General features: G+C 36.7%; 1 protein-coding gene across 1 annotated transcript in view; it reads right to left on the bottom strand.

The window, feature by feature from the left end:
* The window catches only part of LOC150084937 (uncharacterized), a 53496-nt gene that overhangs the window by 7935 nt on the left and 25345 nt on the right, over window positions 1–20216 (bottom strand). The window contains exons 4-6 of the mRNA XM_090375658.1: window positions 8839–8935; window positions 6110–6201; window positions 2228–2295 (exon numbers count right to left, since the gene is read on the bottom strand). Of these exons, the coding sequence (XP_090231784.1) occupies window positions 2228–2295; window positions 6110–6201; window positions 8839–8935 (257 nt within the window). The remainder of the gene's footprint in view (window positions 1–2227; window positions 2296–6109; window positions 6202–8838; window positions 8936–20216) is intronic.

Here is a 20216-nt window from a genome sequence, read left to right as displayed (position 1 = left end):
GCGATTATTCTGAGCAAGAGGAAGAATCCCATCAGCATTCAACATGCTCAAACCATTCAAGGCTTTGTACACCTCAATCAGTTCACCTCGCAGGTGTCTAAGTCTCCAGACACTGTAATTTGCAAAACTTAAGCCTTTCTTTGTAAGAGCAACCCTTTGTTCCATTCACTAATCTTGTGGCCCTTCTCTGTATTCGTTCCAACAGCTCTACATCCTTCTTAAAATGAACACTACAGACCTATATACAGTACTCAAGGTGTGGCCTGACCATTGCCTTATACAAGGGAATAATCACCTCCTTATCCCTGCTAGAAAAATTCCTGTATATCATTCACAAGACACCATTGCTAGAAAAATTCCTGTATATCATTCACAAGACACCATGAGCTACTCTTGCAGACCATCTGCACTGCTCAGAAAACTTCATATCTGACTGCACAATTACCCTCAGGTCCTTTTCACTCTCTACCACTGTCAGTGTAGTACCACACAGTTCATATGTTACTCTGGGGTTACTGCTTCCAATATGCAGTATTTTACATCATTTGTCAATGCTAAACTTCAGTTTCCACCTCTCAGCCCACCTGCACAACTTTTCTAGATTCTGTTGCAGCAGCATACTGTCATTAGTGTCATTAACAACCATACCGATCTTTGTATCATCTGCAACTTGGACATTAAGCTTAATATATAATCATAAATATCATTAATAAATACAGAAAACAATGGACCCAACACTGAACCCTTTGGGAATATACTAATAACATTAGTCCACAAAGAGCAGTGTCCATTGATTACCACTCTGTCTTCTCCCACTCAACCATCCCTTTATCCATAGCAGCAATTTGCCTCCAGTGCCACACTGCTCTAATTTATGCAGCAGTCTTCCATGTGCAACAGTAACAAAAGCCTTTCTAAGATCCAAATATATGATATAAGTTATTCCCTGCACCCAGTTCCTTTGTGTCCACATCATAGTTTCAAATCAAATTGGTCAGACAACACTTCCACTTAACAAACCATGCTGTGTCCGAGCTATAACTGAAGTCTTGTCTAGATGATCCTGCAATGCTACTTTAACCAGAGCCTCCATTAATTTCCCTGGAACAGAAGTTAAACTAACAGGTCTGTAATTACCCGTGTCTCCCTTTGATCTTCCTTTGTGGATTGCGGTCACATCTCCAGTCTATGGGTACCACCCCCGAGTCCAAGGAAGCTCTCATGATTATGGCTAAGGGTTTGCTTACTTCCTTTGCTGCCTCCTTTAATATAACTGGATAGATTCTATCCACCCCAGGTGCCTTATGTTTATCTTCAACAATTTCTCCTTCACTTTACTCTCAGTTATTACAAGATTATCTAGCTTACTGCCAGAGTTTAATACACCTCTGGCATTTCCCTCCCTGAATAACTCCTCATGTGTGAATTTAGATGCAAAATATTCATTTAGTTTGTTAGCTACCTGACCAGGATCATCAACAGTTGAACCATCAATATCAAGTGGACCAATCTGATTCATCCCCCTTCCTACTAGAGTTTACATAAGTAAAGAACCTTTTGCTGTTTTTCTCTGCATCCTTTGCCTGCCTAACCTCCTTTGTGACTTAGTTACAGAGCAGCTTATATCTATCACAGGCTTCCGTGTCACCTGTTAATTTATATGTATCCCATACATTTTTCTTCTCTGCCATATGTCTAATTAGTTCATCTGACATCCATTTAGGCCTAAATCTTGAACAATATTTCTTAGTTTGTATGAAAAGTCTAGTAGCTTTTCAAGATTAATTCTCTGAATGCTTCACATTTTGAATTTGCTGTTGGTCACATCATCAGTTGGTCCCACCGTATAGAATTTAAATACTGTCTCAGACCACCGTAGTCACTTTTACGAAAGCAAAAACCCTTCCCTTTACCCCTGATAGTAGTTGCCTCTTTGAGTAAATCCCACTGCAGCACACTGTGATCAATGCCACCTAGTAGTTCCTTTATCTGCAGATTCTTAATGCATGAAGAAACACTACTGATAATCAGATCAAGAGTATTACTCCCTCTAGTTGCCTCCCAAACATACTGGTGTAGAAAACAATCATCCAATAAATCCCTAAAAGCCTTGCTAGTTTGAGACCAACCCACAAATTCCAGTTAATATCTGGGAAATTAAAATAAATTTAAGCTTACATTATATATTTAATCTTATTTAAAAATGTTGCTCATTTTAAAATTATACCTCTTTTTTGAAGGGGACAATTTTCTTGGAAACATAATTTGTATCATCTTGTGGATCATTTTGAAGTCCTAAAAATGAACAGAAATGAACAAATTTCTTTAAATTTGAAAATATTTAAGAAAGTAATTTGTAGTGGCAAATGGTGCAAGGAAACAAATACTATACAATGTCAGTTGAAAAAAAAAACTACTAGCATTTGTCTGCCCCTCTAATAATTTGTCTAGTTCTTCCTCAAATTTATTAAAATTAATTCATTTCCTCAACACCAAATGGATGGCTGTTCCAACACTCTCTAGCTGAAAGCCAATTTTTACATTTCTATCCGCAATTCTATTTGAATTTAAATTTATATCCCTTAAGAAAGGTGAGCTGGAAAAAGCTATTGGGGGGGAAGACAGCCTAAGCAGTTAACAGCAGCTGAAGGCAGTGAAAGTAATTCTTACACTGCTTCTCTTGGGATGTGCAACAGCCTGGAAAGAAAGAAAGAGGTTGAGGATTACAAGGCCAGTATGGCCCACCTCATAGAACAGACAAATACACGGGCTGTGTCAGGCTTAAGAGTAAAAACAGATGCATAGAATAGACTTGCACATATACTAATGCTAGGAGTATAGTAAATAAATTTCACAAATTTGAAGTACTGGTTAATTAATCACACATGAACTTTGTAGGGATATCAGGGATACGGTGCCACTCAGTATGTTCTGATTCTCTTATAATATCATTACTACTGAAAAATTATATTGCATTACATCCTTAATCATAGATTCCATAAAGTTTCCTAACTTATAAGTTTGTAATTGTCCAGATCACCCTTGTAACCTCTGTGTATGGAGAGATATTTGTTCATTCCCAATCTTTCTTATTTTATTTTACAAACTGTACATTTCTGCATACTTGACAATGTTTTCTGGCTTTTATACTGAATGATAAACTGTTTCTGTTCAAAAAATTAACCTTTAATGAAATAAAAGTGCACGAAATATCCATACTGTATAAGCTTTGAGTAGATACATTGAAAAATCTTGCATGTAGGCATGGAATATATAGAATATACCAACAATAAGGGACTACTTCTTGTATGCTTTTTATATAGCTATATTTTTATTCTCAAAGAATTAATTATGCAACTTGAAAGATTCACAGAATACTAAACTTCACATTAACTTTACTCTAACAGACAATTTCATATTTTGAGCACTTTTTACAGCAAAGCAGCCACTTGAAAAAGTTCCAGTCACTCTCCGCTGTACATTTCTGTGAAAACAAACACTGCAGTTAAGCCACGTTTTTTGAGAGCCAGTTGTGAACCTAAAGTAAAATTCTGTTTTTCATTCAATAAAATTATACTTAGATTTCTATCAAACTTCATATCAAAAGGGTAAAAGGAACAGATATTTGAGGTGCTTCTGGTGGTGTTAGGTTCCAAGACTTTTGCTGCACAAGCTAAAAAATAAAAAATAATAATAATTAATTAAAAACAATAAAAAAAATAATAATAAAATAACTATCTGACTCCCTCATTACATTGGTATCTATTCAGCTGACCTTTGAATTTCCCCAAAATATCAATCTTAACCACCCATGGGACAACTTTATTCCAGTAATAGTAATTAACAACTCACTGGTTAAAAGACAACTTCCTGGAGTCCAGTCTAAAACTCTTCCCCCTTAATTTGAATTTATGGCCTCTAGTTCTGGAACTGTTTACTGCAATCAGTCAGAAAACGTCCAGCTTGGGGGATTCACAAACTAAAAGATTAACAGTAGCCGCAGGCAGAGGCAAAAGCGATTCTTGCACTGTTTCTACTGTAACGAGCAGCAGCCTAGAGAGAAAGTTGCTAGGGACTTCAAGAGCTGCTGGGAGTCATCATGGAACAAGTAAATACATGGGTTCTGTTAGGGTAACTAAGAGTAAGAACAAGTGCATATATACTTGCATGTACACTAATGCTAGAAGTATAGTAAATAAAATTGATAAATTTGAAGTGCTGATCAAGACATCAAAGGCAGATATTGTTGGGATATCAGAAACGTGGTGTCACACAGATATAAGCAGTGCAGAATTGGAATTTGAGGAGTACAATGTGTACAGAAACGACAGATAGGGTAGGAAGGGAGGAAGGGTTATGCTGTTAGTTAAGAAACACAAAATCTAAGGCAGTGCATCCAGTTGACACGGGTGGACAGTGCAATGTTGAGTCTGTTTGGTGTGAAAACACTGAGAAAGGGAAAATGAGAGTAGGAGTATGTTATAGGTCTAAAAACTCTGATGAGTACAATGTACAGTTGTGCAGAGAAACAGAATGGCCAGTAAATCAGAATATCTTGTGATGGGGATTTTAACTTTCCAGATATTGACTGAAACTTTTGGGTTGGTCACTCACACGCCAGAAAGACTTTTGTGGATTTATTGGAGGATTGTTTTCTACAGCAACATGTTCAAGGGGCAACCAGAGGGAGTAATACCCTTGATCAGATTATCATTAGTTATTATTCATGCATTAAGCATTTGCAGATAAAGGAACCACTAGGTGACAGTGATCACAGTCAGTGGTCTCAGATAGTTTTAATTCTATAGTGGGATCAACTGATGATGTTACCAATGGTGGATTATAAATGGAAAGCCTTCAGGGACTTAATCTTGGAGGCTACTAGGCTTTTCATACCAACTAAGAAATACTGTTCAAGGCCTAAATGGATGTCAGATGAATTAATGAGGCTTGTGGCAAGAAAATTAAAATGCACATGATGCATATAAATTATCAGGCAACACAGAAGCCTATGGGAGATATAAGGTAGTTTGTAATCAAGTCACAAAGGAGGTTAGGCAGATGAAGGCAGATTACGAGAAATTTTGGCAAAGGATGCAAAGAAAAACAGAAAAGAGTTCTTTACTTACATAAACTCTAGAAAAAAAAAAAAAAAAAGTAAATTGCAGCCATTATCAACCCACTGCAGGATGGAAGCCTCCTCAACAATTCATGCTGAGGGAAATGGACCATAATCTGCCACGCTGGTCCAGTGCGGGTTGGCAGATCGACCGTATTCAGCAGCCAGGGGCTTGAACCCCGGTCTACTCAAAGAGCGTGTGCCACTGCACTCCCGCTCCTGACCACTAGGCTACGGAGGCAGCAAGGGGACAAATCAGATTGGTGCACTTAACATAGATGGTTCGACTATTGATAATCCTGCTCAAGGTGCGCTTACAAAGAAAGGCTTAAGATCTGCAAGTTGCAGCATCTGGAGACTAGGCACTTGCGAGATGATCTGATCGAGGTGTATAAGATCTTGAATGGTTTGAGCAGGCTCAATGCTGACAGGATAATTCTGCTTGCTCAGATTAAGAACCTGAGGGGGCATAGATTCAAATTGAGGAAAGACAGTTGTAGAATAGATGTGCGGAAGTTTGCCTTTAGCCAGTGGGTGGTCGATTGCTGGAACAGGCTTCCATCTGTTGTTGTGGAAGTTGATAGCTTAAATAAATTTAAGGCTGAACTAGACAAACATTTGGAGTGACCAGATGGGTGAAATGGAATTTTTTTTTTTTTTTTTTGGTTGATGCTGTATAAGCTTGCTTTCTTGCATCATATGCCTCAACTAATGCTAATGCTAAATTCAAGGAAGAACTGGACAAACATTTGGAGTGAATGGGTGGGTGTAATGGGAAGGGTTTTTTTTTATTTTTTTTATTTATTGGCTGATACTGTATAAGCTTGCTTTCTTGCATCATATGCCTCTACTAATGCTAATGTTAATCTGGGGAATTAATGACTGACATTCACAGTTTCTTTAACTTTTATATAATATATATAAACCTTGATGATAAATGACAACAACAATAATAATCTATTTTAAATTTTATTCCTTATTATAACATACTTTTATCAATTCTTGCTGTACGTTGAATATGTTCTTTCATTTTAGAATTGACATGTGTGTCCTCTATAGTTGGGGAAAGAGAACCAACTGAGCTGAAATTTATAAAAGAAAACTATTATTACAGCACAAATTGCTATACAAAAATATATCAAAATATATAAAATTTATTTCTGTCTAATATAAAAAGGTATTATATCAGTAGAGGGATTAATTGAAGGGTTGAGAAAGGGTTTTAGCAATGAATTACAACTGAGGGTGGATTATGTCCCCAAAGTGTCTCAAAGGACATGCCAGGTCATTGCAATATACCATAAATTAAAAATACAAAACAATCCAAAACAAAGAAGGGGAACTAAACTTGATATTAATATTAGTAGCAGCAAATGATGCAAGGAAGCAAGCTCATATCATATAGCACCGATGGGGGGATTATTAACTCATCTGTCCATTGCCTCTAATAATTTTTTTATAATTCTTCCTTAAATTTACTCAAATTACCCATTTTCGTGACACCAAATAGCAGTTTGTTCCAACAATAAATTACTTTCTGACAAAGAAAATTTTCATATATCTATCCTACAGCCATATTTTGCAATTTTTAAGTTTATGTCCCCTTATATGTGTTGTCTGACAAAGTGTAAGGATGCCAGCTGCATTTAGATTACTGAAATCAGATTTAAAACCCTGAATGTCAATCAGGTCTCCTCACAGGTGCTTAGTTTTCAAGCACTGCAATTTGCAGAGTTGCAAATTGTAGTGCTTGAAAACTGCAGGGCTTTTGTGTCCCTAACTAATCTGATCACTCTTCTCTACACTCATTCTAAGAGATCCACATCCTTAAAGTAAGGCTTCCAAGACCAGCATGCAGTACTCACGATGTTGCCTAACCATTGCCTTATACAATAGGATAATCACCTCCTTATCCCTACTGGCAAAGTTCCTGTATATATCATTCACAAAACTCCATAAGCTGCCTTATCAGCCCATCTGCACTGCTTAGAAAATTTCATGTCAGACTATACAATTACCCCAGATCTCTTTAGTTCTCCTCCACCGTGAGGAGAATGAAAGAGATTTTATAATGAAGGAGCTACTACATAATTGGTACATTTTTTCTGGGATTATTGCTGCCCATATGCAGTACCTTGCATTTATCAATGTTAAACCTCAATTGCCAATTTTAGACCCACTTGCCTAATTCTTTTAGATCTTGTTGCAGCAGTACACCTTGATTCTTGTCATTAACCACCCTGCCAACCTTTATATCATCTGCAAACTTAGACAGTAAGCTTGATAAGCCTTCAATATTGGTAATAAACAATGAAAATAATAAGGGAGCCACCACTGAACGCAGAGGAATACCACTAATAACATTATTCTGAGAAAATCAGTGCCCATGTATACCACTCTCTGTCTTCGAACACTCAACCATTTCTTTACCCATAGCATTAACTAGCCCCTAATTCCACACTTCCAATTTGTACAACAGTCTTCTGTGTGGAACAATGCCAAAAGCTTTAGACTCAACACTTCACTTCACAAACTCATGCTGTGATCCATTAAGGATGCCATTCCTATCAAGACGATCCTGTATTGTATCCTTAATCACAGATTGTGTTATCTTACCAACCACTAAAATCAAACTCACTGGTCTATAGTTGTCCATCACATCTTCTGCACCTCCTTTTGCAGATTGAGGAGATGATATCTTCTCCAGTCCAGGCAGATTGTCCTGGAATCTAATGATGACGTGAAGATGCTCACTAAGAACATCCAGTACATTTTATATGCAGTTGAGTTCCATCCTGTTGAAACATTTTTGGTCAAAACTGACACCCACACCTTTTGGGAATGAGACAAACTGTTCTTCATGGAAATGGAGATAATGGTCAGCAGTCACACACTGCTGACAAAAACGAATCTAAACAATACTATGAGATGAAATGCCACACTACATTGTGCAATTTCTCTGTCTCTAGCATTGGGGAAGGGGAGGTTGCAATTGGGTCGTTACTTCTTGCAAGCTTCCCTCTCCAAATCACACCCATTCTGTTTGTTAACATCACTCAGATGGAAATAGACTTCATATGTAAACTATATGCTTATCAGAACAACAATATATTATTATTGATAAAACCAGCAATGGACTGCAAAAGTTGATTCGCTTGTCTTTATCACTGTTGCAAGAGACTGCTACATTTTAATTTTATATGGAAATTTTATATTTTTTGAACAATCTGGTTTGATGGGGGACAAAAAAAACTTGTAAGAAATGGAGACCTAATTTCACCATAACACCATACATGATCCTATTCTGTTCTTATGCACCAAGTCAGAATAAAATAAAATATAAATAAGACAAAGCAGCACTTACCTTCAGCAGAGCAAATGTCCCTCCCACTCAAGGGGATGGGCAGAGGGGATCCCTTTGGAGTGGTAGTGCTTTTCTGGTTCCTAATTATCTATTTATTGTAAAAGTGATACTCATTATTTCACGGGTGTATATCTCCTTGGGAAGGGTTCATATGTTTGTACTGCTGAAGGTGCTGCTTTGTCTTTTCTTATTTATATTTTTATTTTAAAATTGAGTGGCTTGGTACATAGGAGCTGTTGTACCTTGTCAAGCTCAACCTTAACTGCAACCATAATTTGCTGTATTTATTATGTGGCTAGTGTTACAGTAAAATTATCTTTACTATTTGCTTTAAAAAAATGTTATGGAAACTAACCATTTTGATAAAATAGAACACTGTTGAAAATTTTGTTTGGTGGTTGGAACTAATGGTTTTGCTGCTGCTGCTGCTGCTTCTTCTATACAGATTGGTGCTGCAAAATAAAATGTCAGTTTATTTTTTTTATAAATATAAGTTTTCTATACAGAACAGAAAATGCACATATTTTACTTTACATTGCAAAAGATTATATAAAATCACTATAGGTATTTAGATATCTGTCCCAACATTTCACAAAGCAAAAAAAATAAAGGTAGCAAATTCGTAGCTCTCTCTTCCCTACCAGTGTAATTTGATACCATATATAAGTCTAATAAGACCACGAGATTGAAATTCTTCACAAGTACAGTAATGACATTAAAGCTATATAGAAATACAAAATTATTTCAGAAACAGCCCACTTTCTCATTCTTTGATGGGTGTATATCTCCTTGGGAAGGGTTCATACGTTTGTACTGCTGAAGGTGCTACTTTGTCTTTTCTTATTTATATTTTTATTTTAAAATTGAGTGGCTTGGTACATAGGAGCTGTTGTACCTTGTCAAGTTCAACCTTAACTGCAACCATAATTTGCTGTATTTATTACAGCAAATTTATTCTCAAGCCAGAAATCAACAAAAACAGAAAGTAAGACTATTCAAAAAACTTGAATGACTTGCATACGACATTAGTAGCACCTCAAGGAATTTTGTCCTTCCTGATCATGTTCACCTGCAGATGAAATTTTCATTAGACAATAATCCTTAAAATGCATTAAAAGAAGACAATTTGAGGATTAGTTGTCCTGTAGTCGGGGGGGGGGGGGAGTTGAAAAGTTTTGGATTGAGTATGAAAGGGTAAGTAGTAGTACAGTGTTAAAAATTTCTGTACTTAATGTATAACACTTCAAATAGTAATCCACTAAGTTTCATGAATTTTTTTTTATTCAATTGCAAGTCCTAAAGTCAACAAAGTTGTGTGAATGAGGAAAGATAGGCAAAATCAGTCACTGTGCAGTCATCCAATACTGGGGGGGGGGGGGAAGGAACTAATGCTAAAAGTTATTAACGAAGATATGGTTACAACAAGGAGGAAGATGACCCTTCATATTTCATGGTTATGAAGTGAGCAGCAGAATTGAAACAGTGGAGAGGACCCACACAGTGGAAGATCTGCAATGTTCATCACTCCAGAAGTTGATATTGTGCATGATCTGGTGATGAATGAGAGTGACAGTTCAGTACACTGCCAGCATCTTGGGAATTTCATCTGAATGATTGTGTGGGTACCATATAACAGTTGGTTATTGCTATGAAAAGGATGTCTGCATGATGGGTCCCAAAGTTGTTGATAGCAGATCAAAAACACAAGTGTTGTCAAGTGAACATTTGCATCTTTCAAGCAGATCAGGCAAATTTTCTTGCAAGGTTTGTGACCATGAATGAGATATGGGTCCACTACTTTCAGCCAAAAACAAAGGAGCATTCAAAACAGTGAAAACACAGCTCTTCTTTTTCCCCCTTCAAAGAAACCTAGTCGATTCCTTCTGCTGTCAAGTTGATGCATCAGTTTTTGGGATGCTGATGGAGTGTTCTAGTAGATTATTTTCAGGAAGGCCAGAAAATGACAGGGGCATATTACACAGAATTTATGAGGTGTTTGTGTGAAAACATAAAAGACAAATGCTGAGGAAAACTCAGCAAAGGAGTCTTGTTCCATAAGGACAATGCACCTGTTCACAAGTCTGGCACTAATGATTATGGCAAATGGTTTAAGAGCTGAATTCACATGGCTTTGAAACCTTGGACCATTCCCTATATTCACTAGATGAGACTTTCAGCTATTTTCTAATTTGAAAAAGTACCTGGCTATCATCCATTTTTCCACTGACATCATTGCTGCAATGGAGGCCCAAGAGAAAAATTTCTTCATAGTCGGAATCAATGCATTGCAGCATCAGTGGAAAAAGTGTATTGACTCCAAAGGGGACTGACTGTTGGACTAAATCAGGATACACGTTGAAAAGTAACAGCATTAGCATTAGTAGAGGCACATGATGCAAGAAAGCAAGCAAGCTTGTAGAGCATCAGCCAAAAAAAAAAACCTCTTCCCATTTCACTGATCCATTTATTCCAAATGTTTGTCTAGTTCTGTCTTGAATTTATTTAAGCTATCAACTTCCATAACAACAGATGTAAGTTTGTTCCAGCAATCAACCACCCACTGGCTAAATGCAAACTTTCACACATCTATTCTACAACTGTCTTTCCTCAGTTTGAATCTATGTCCGCTCAGGTTTGTAATCTGAGCACAAGGAAGAATCTCATCAGCATTGAGCATGCTCAATCCATTCAAGGCCTTATACACTTGTTTGTTTTGTTTTTTGGAGCATTAGCAACTAAGGCCATATTGCTCGGGGATATGCGGTGGTCATTCCCGACCTTTCCACATCCTCTGTATTTGGTGGTGACGGGCTTGAACCCCGGTCTAATCAAGAAGCGTGTGCTACGCACCGCTGCTCCTTCCCACCTGGCTACGGAGGCGCCACCTTATACACTGCAATCAGATTGCCTCGAATGGTTTAAGGTGACTGGTCTACAGAAGCTGCAATTTGAAGAACTTAAGCCTTTCTTCATAAGAGCACTGCTTTGTTCCCTTCACCAGGCTTGTTGCCCTTCTCTGTACTCATTCTAACAACTCTAAATCCTTCCTAAAATGAGTCTTCCAGACCTGTATGCAGCACTCAAGGTGTGGCCTGACCATTGCCTTATACAAGTGGATAATCACCTCCTTATCTCTGCTCACAAAATTCCTGTATATCATTGACAAGACCCCATGACATACTCGGGCAGCCTGTCTGCACTGTTCAGAAAACTTCATATCTGACTGCACAATTACCCCCAGGTCTCTTTCATTCTCCACTACCTTGAGTGTAATACCACATAGTTGGTACATTTCTCTGGGGTTACTTCTACCCATATGCAGTACTTTGCATTTGTCAATGTTAAACTTCAGTTGCCACTTCTCAACCCATTTACCCAACTTTTTCAGATCCTGTTGCAGCAGCATACTGTCATTACTATTATTAACAACCTTGCCAACCTTTGTATCATCTGCAAACTTTGACATTAAGCTTGATATACCTTCATCAATATCACTGATAAATATACAAAACAACAATAGGCTCAATACCGAACCCTGAGGAATACCACTAATAACATTAGCCCACATAGAGCAGTACCCATTGATTACCACTCTCTGTCTCTCTGTCTTCTCCCACTCAACCATCCTTTTATCCAGTGTAACAACTTGCTCTTAATGCCATAATGCTCCAGTTTGTACTGTACTCTTCCATGTGCAAGAGTATCAAAAGCTTTCCTGAAATCCAAGTATATAATATCAAAATTATTTTTGCATCCAGTATCTTTATGACCATATCATAGTATCCAATCAAATTGGTCAGATAAGACTTCCGCTTGACAAATGCATGCTGTCTGAATTATTATTTGTGTCTTGTCTAGATGATCCTGCAGTGTTTCTTTAACCAGTGACTCCATTATTTTCCCTGGAACAGAAGTTAAACTAACAGGTCTGTAATTACTCATGTCACCCTTTGATCCCTCTTAGTGAATTGGAGATACATTTGCACATCTCCAGTCCGTGGGAACTTCCACTGAGTCCAAGGACGTTCTCATACTTATGGCTAAGGGTTTGCTTACTTCCTTTGATGCCTCCTTTAATACAAACTGGATAGATCTCATCCACCCCAGATGCCTTCCTTATGCTTAACTTCAACAATTTCTCCTCCAGTTTGCTCTCAGTTATTACAAAATCATTTAACTCCCTGTTTTAGAGTTTGATAAACATCTGGCCCTCTCCTCCTTGAATAACTCCATGTGTGAATGCAGATGCAAAATACTCATTTATTTCAGCAGCTATCTGAGAATGATTATCTACAGTCAAACCATTGATATCAAGTGGTCCAATCTGATTCATCCCCTTCCTTTTTGAGTTTATATAAGTAAAGAATCTTTGCATCCTTTGCCAAAGATTTTTCATGATCTGCCTTCGCTTGCCTAACTTCCTTTGTGACTTGATTACAGACCTGCTTGTATCTACCATAGGCTTCTGTCACCTGACAATTTATGTGCACCCCATGCAATTTTCTTCTCTGCCACAAGTTTCATTACTTCATCTGACATCCATTTGGACCTGAACCTAGAGCAGTATTTCTAGTTGGAACAAAAAAACCTAGTAGCTTCCAAAATTACTTCCTTGAATGCTTCTCACTTAGCATTTGCTGGTGGTAACATCATCAGTTGGTGCCACTGTACAGAACCTAAAAAATCTCGGAGACCACTGTTGTCACCTTATGAAAGCAAAAACCCTTTCCTTTACCTCTGATGGTAGTTACATCTTTAAGTAAATCCCACATCAGTACACTGTGGCCACTGCCACCTAGTGGTTCCTTTATCTGTAAATTCTTAATGCATGAATAATCACTGCTGATAATCAAATCAAGAGTGTTACTCCCTCTTGTTGCCTCTCTAACATGCTGCTGTAGAAAACAATCATCCAATAAATCCACTAAAGCCTTGCTAGTGTGCGTGTGACCAATCCACAAGTTCCAGTCTATATCTGGGAGGTTAAAATCCAGCATTATAAGACACTCTGATTTACTGGCCCACTATTTCTCTGTATAATTGTTCATTGTACTTTAGGCCTATATATAGTCATTAGGCCTATAACAAACTCCTACCCTCATTTTTGCTTTCCCAGTGCTTATGTCACACCAAACTGACTCAACATTGCACTGTCCATCTATGTCAACTGGATGCACTTCCTTAGATTTTATGTGTTTTTTTCACTAACAGCATAAACCCTCCTCACTTCTTGTCTTGTCTATCCTTTCTGTACACATTGCACTCCCAAATTCCAATTCTGCATCCCTTATATATGAGTGGCATCACATCTCTGATATCCCAACAATATCCGCCTAGGATGTTTTAACCAGCACTTCAAATTCATCAAATTTATTTACTATACTCCTAGCATCAGAGTAAATGCAAGTATACACGCACCTGTTCTTACCCTTAGTTACTCTACTTACATTTACTTGTTTCATGATCCCCAGCAGTTCCTGAAATCCCCAGCAACAGGCTTTTCGGGCTGCTGCTCATTCCAATAGCAGTGCAAGAGTCATTTCCACTTCTGCCTGTGACTACTGTTAACCTGTTAGTCTGAGCAGTTTTCCGACTCACCTAACATTGCCTCAATAGCATCAGCAAATATTCTTACGCCCATTCTATTTAAGTGTATCCCATCCCTGTAGAAGCAATCTCTCCTGTTAACAAGTATAGATCACGCTGACAAAAATTCTACCCCATGAGCCCTGCACAATCTTTCCAGCGACGAACTGAATGGCAAAGCTCTCGTCATATACTCTCTCCTATCATGTCTGGGCAGGATTTTCAGACACTTTCAAATTTAACCCTAACTCGCAACTTTTTTTTCATCACTGACCTGTACTTGCTTAGTAAATCGGCATATCTCCTACACTTAATGTCATTAGTGCCAACATGTACAACAATATCACCTTTTGTGCCCTTAAAAGATGATATCTGCTCTATAACGTAATCAACTTTTGCCCGGGGAAGACATACCCTGGTCCTATTCCATCTATCCTTTTTGCACAATATATTTCCCGTTTCCCTGATAATTGAGTCACCAACAGTAACTAACTCCTGTGGGACCAGCACATTCTGGCCTGAAGGTTGCCGCTGTGTTGCCTGATGCTTAAGTTGCTCTGGTGTTGATTTGGGCAGCTGAGAACTTGATGGGCACCCCCATTTTAATTCCTTCGAGGGCATCCACTCGACTCTTCAAGCTCTTATAAATGTCCATCAGAACACTGAGTTAGCGCTTAATTTCTTCCCATTTTCTGCACCTGGCACACAGAAAGACATCCTCCGTGGCTAGATCATGTCCTGTTTGACAGAGATCCGCAAACATGTTGCATTTTGCACATTTTTTTAGACTGCGATGTGTTGGAGAATCGTCTTCTACGGTTCTCCCACGAACCACAGCACTTTTGCTACTTAGCGCAAGTTGCTTTGTTGCTCTAGTCTGAAGCATGATTTCAGTTTCAGTACAAATTAGTTAACAATAAAAATTAAAAAGGATTTATAAATTTAATTGATTAATTGCCAATACTATACTAAGCTAACAGATTCCTACAACAGTGCTATGTATTACGCTATCTAGTTTTACGCTATGCCTTAAGCTATCAAGTTCGAGATATACGTAATGCTATTCCATATTGATACTAAACAATGGTGGCAAGTTTTGGATGGTACAAGTTTTACCGATACTAAGTAATAATCCACAAAATCTCTATCTAAGTTCAAATTAAACTAAATATTGTAACTAGAAATATAAAGCTACTTCTAGAAAATAAATTTATATGGCAATTTAGTCAATAAAATGATAAAAATTTAAGAAAAACTTTCTATTTGCTGGAGCCCTAAAAACTTCACCTGCACCAAGCTAATCTCATTCCCATGTTACCAGACTCCTCAAATAAACCTTCATACTCAGGCCATGAACATTTCAAATGCTCCTCATAAAGAGAATGAGGAGAAATCACTGTAATATGTTATGGTTAAAATTTTAAATAAGACCATGAAAAAACACATGTCTATTGATGCTAGAAGCACAATTAATAAATCTGATGAAATAAAAAAAAATCTAATTCTAATATAATACGAATATTAGAAAGAATATGTCATTCTTATATACTGGGTGTAGAATTTTAATATGGTAAATACAGTGTATACAGTAAATACAGACAGAAGGGAAGGAGGCATGCTTTTAATATGACTTCACAAGCATAAGTGAAAAGCATATTGATTCAAGAAGGGTATATACCCAATAAATGAGTCAGTAATGACAAAAGTGAATTAAATATAATGCTGGGAATTGACACACCCCAAATTGGTGTGATGATTAAAATGACAATTAATGGATAAATGGAGTGGGAAAAGCAGATATGAATGTGTTATCATGGGGTACTTCAATTTTCCAGAGATAAACTGAGACTGTGGGGTGGCTGGGTCACCAGTCCGGAAGAGATATATTTTGTGATCAATTAGATTAGTGTTTCTCAACCTTTTTTTTTTTTCCCTCGATCCCTAAAAGGGTGTTTTTAGACAATTTTTTTCCTAATCTCGCCCCCCCCCCCCATGAAATTTTAAACAAGAAAATACTTTATACTTATTCTTTTTATTCAATGAGATCCCTGAGCCTGATGCTTCTTAGCTAAAAGTTCAATGTTCAGTATGATGTTAGTAAGTTTAGTTCTAACGTCTCCTCTTGAACATATATATCAATTCAGTTTCTTTCCTTTGTTAATATTTTATTTACTGAACTAAAACCACTTTCAACCACATAAGATGCTGGAAAACAAAGCAGTACTTTGGCCATTTCAGGCCACATTGTTGGATAAAGAAGTTTGGTTGTTTTTGATCCCCACAACTCAGCCATTCCACCTTTTTCGAATTTATATTTGCATTCTTTGTTACATTTTAATTCAATGAGTTCTTGAATTTCTTCACTAGTAGACCCGACATCACATCCAATTGGTTCTAACATCCATGGCTTCACTTCAAAAGAAAATAAATCTGAAAATCTATTTTTCATTTCACCTTTTAAAGAACACAAATGATCTGAATAATTCTTAAGATCATTCTCGGTGAGAGATTCATTGATTTCAGCTAACTCTTGCATACCACGAAATTGTTTTCTCATTAAACTGCTTTCAAATATTTTCAGTTTCAGTGAAGGCTTTTAATACGCATTTGCAGTCTATTACCGTAATTAATTTCCCTTGAAGTTGAAGTGATACTTCATTAAGTTTTTGAAAAATCCAAGCCATATATAGTATATGTTGTTTTTGTGTTTGCTGATCTCCTTTGCTAAATCTTTGTCTCTTCGCTTTCTAAAAAACTAATTATCGTATCAAAAAGGTTTATAAATCTTGTTAGACAGTTTCTTTTAGAAAACCATCTGACTTCTGTATGTAAAAGACTCGAATAGACTTTTCATTATCAACACAAAATTTTCTGAAAAGGCAATCATATTTGCCATGTGACTTTATTTTATTGATGGTTTTAATAACTATAATAACTATACCGAAAGATCGATAAACAACTGGAACTAACATTTTTTGCAACCAGATAATGTCGGCTCACAATGCAGTGTATTGCAAGAACTTTGGGACATACTTCCTTTAGGTGGGCTATAAAACCTTTGTCTTCCAACCATGGAGATAGCACCATATCAGTGGAATAGGATACCAAATTTTCTGGTGGCACTTAATTTTCATCAAACATGGATGCTTCAGTACAGTCAGTTTCTATAGATTTTCCAAACAACATCTTGCAATTTACAAGCATCATCAAAATAACAAACGTATGCCATTAGAAGGGCCTTATTGTCAGTAACTGTGGATCCATCAATCTGAATAGAAAATTTTCTCGTTTTTAGTTTATTTATCAATTAGCTGTTCTTCAATGTTAACTGATATCTCATCAATTCATCTTCGAATTGAATCATTGCTCAATAGCAATGCTTTTAAAATACTGGAAGGATTTTGATGCATCACTGTTGATATTACAGTCTCTAATGCAGGTCGTATCATAGTCTCAGCAACTGTATTACCAGTTTTTGCAATGATTTCTGCAATTTTATAAGATGCAGTCTTTCCATTATCATTTGTCTGCATGTTCTTCTTAAATAAGGAAGTAACAGTGTTATGTTGCTCAAAAATCTGTTTTAAATTTTAAAAATATTCAATATGTTTACCAACTTTATCAGGATGTTCCTTTTTAAGTGATTTAAAAGTCATGATGGTTTCACAGCCTCATTTGAAAATGAACTATTACACATAAGATGCGTAGGCTGTCTTGAATCGAATGGGTTTTCAATAAAACCATAAGCTAGATATTCATCCAGATAATGTCGACACTTTTTCTTTTCAGCACTTGACATGACTGATGATGGGTTGAATAACTACAAAGAATTTTTATTTAACTCTCAGACCATGTCACTCACAAAAGCACTGTTGATCAAGAATAAATAACTTCCACATGGAAACAATAAATCAATACTAATTGTTGTTTAGAAAGTAAAACAAAGTTTAGAAAGTAGACTGAAACATTTCATCATCCCATCCATGCCTCATACATTGACCAATGAAACAACAGCATAAATAAATAAACTGCACCCACCATGCCACTTCCAACTGTGAAAACACAGCTGTCAGGAAAGGCGCAAATGTCTAGGATTGCACAGACATTACGTCTGAAATCACTTAGGCATTTAATGCCTATGAAAAGCAAAGGCGATTGAATTAAATCACGCCCACTATCTTCCTTTTATCAAATTTTCTCACTCACTCCTGATATAATATACCTATATGTTAAAAATCAGTTGTCCCAGGAGAAAATAAAATCCAATGAGAGAAATTAAATATTAAGGAATAAGATGTTGTCGGGTAGAGTTGAACTTTGGAGGATCACAACCATTGTAATACAATTTTTTTGCCTGCCAAAACCAATTTTCACTCCCTTGGGGGCAATATCACCCCATTGAGAATCCCTGAATTAGATGATTACAACTTATGAGGTGTGAGAAAAAAAAAAGTTCAGGGACTGCCAATTTACCTTGAAATTGTGGAGTTGTAGTGAGTTTCAGCTTGTCATAACATGTACTATTTACTGACTTATCCAATCATAGTAGTGCATGAATTGTCCATTTATCTGAAGTCATTCTGAATTAGCACAAGATAAATAGGTGTTTTACGTGTTTTGTCCCATTTTAAAATGAGTGATTTTACTGAGCAGTGAATTTGCTTCAAATTAGGAAAAATGCAACAGAAACCTTCGAAATGTTAAATGTTAATTCAAAAACTTTTCAGTGGTTATACTGAAAAGCATTCCACTTGTCTATCTTAGCTGATCCACACCAATGATCATAGAATGGAAAGTTCTTGCACATCAGTATTTTCATCAACATGCTGCTGATCCACATTTTTTCCCCATCAGTGTTGCCAACAAATCGTGGGTGTCTGGCTATGATCCATTAACAAAAGTCGATTCCTCTCAAGGGAATGAGCCCGTTTTCATAAAAAAGTACCATCTCGTCAATAATAATGTAATAATTATTTTTGTAATTTAATTATCAGTTAAATAATATTATGATTAATTAGAAATTATTAATTAATAGTGTAATATAATTATTATTCGGTTATTTTTATGAAATAATTAATTTGGTTATAAGTAAATGTAAGATTATTTATATTTGGCCATATCTGTCAATATTACAAAGTTGGGTTCCAGACTGCATCTTCGGTAATAAGTCCGAAGTGTATTCGCATTGAAAGTAAGTCGGGAAAAGCCATCTGCCTTGTGAGCTATTGATTACCGAAGCTTCAGATGGAGCACAACAGTGGTTTAGTTTATTCTTCAAGGTCCAAAATAGTCTTCAAACCCCTGATTATTACAATGCATGCATACTAAACTCAGGTGAAATACCAGCAGATTTGGAATGTGTAAATGTCTCTCCCATTCACAGAGGCAATTCCAAGGGTTAAGTAGGTAATTATACAGACCTATAACTTCTATATTATGAAAAATTATGGAATCCATGATTAATGTTGTATTGCGGGGTCATCTGGAGTGGAATGTAATTCACGCATGCATTTTTATGACAGCTTCATACTATTATGGGGATGCTTATAACAACTGGATATAAAGAATAATTTTACCACATTAAGTATATTTGGACTTTGGTATGGCTTTTTATACTGTTCCAAATGAATATCTCTTGTACAAATTGGAACAATGTGCCATTGGTGAGAAGGTGGAGGTAGATAAAAGGTTGGTTGAATGACAGGAGACAGAGGATGGTTATAAGTGGCTACTGCATTGAATTGTCCAAGGTACCAAGTGGGGTTTCCATAGGATTTGGCATTAGGCCCCTTACTTGTTCTTAAAAATTATTCACATTGGTAAGGCAAAACTGGTTTGACATCAAAAGAAATTATTCCATTTCATAAAACCTTGAAAGGCCGTATCTTCAGTATTGTATACAGGTTTGGAATCATCATTTCAGGAAAGATGTGAATCTTCTAGAAAAAGTGCAGGGAAAAGCACAAAGTTCAGATAATGAAAAGCATCTAAGGTGCAATTGTGCAACCTAGCATGAAGTACTCAACAGTGCAGACAGATTGCTAAGACATCAAATGGTGTTTTATCTATAATGTACAGGAATTTTTCTGGTAAGACAAGAAATCATTTAATTTCATAAAGCCTTAAAGGCTATATCTTGAGAATTGT

Source organism: Mastigoproctus giganteus, chromosome 6 (genome assembly GCF_048544385.1).
Source record: "Mastigoproctus giganteus isolate SK-2022 chromosome 6, ASM4854438v1, whole genome shotgun sequence".
NCBI lineage: Eukaryota > Metazoa > Arthropoda > Arachnida > Uropygi > Thelyphonidae > Mastigoproctus > Mastigoproctus giganteus.
Note: the sequence above shows the minus strand (reverse complement) of the source record. Positions and strands in the feature narration are given on the sequence as shown.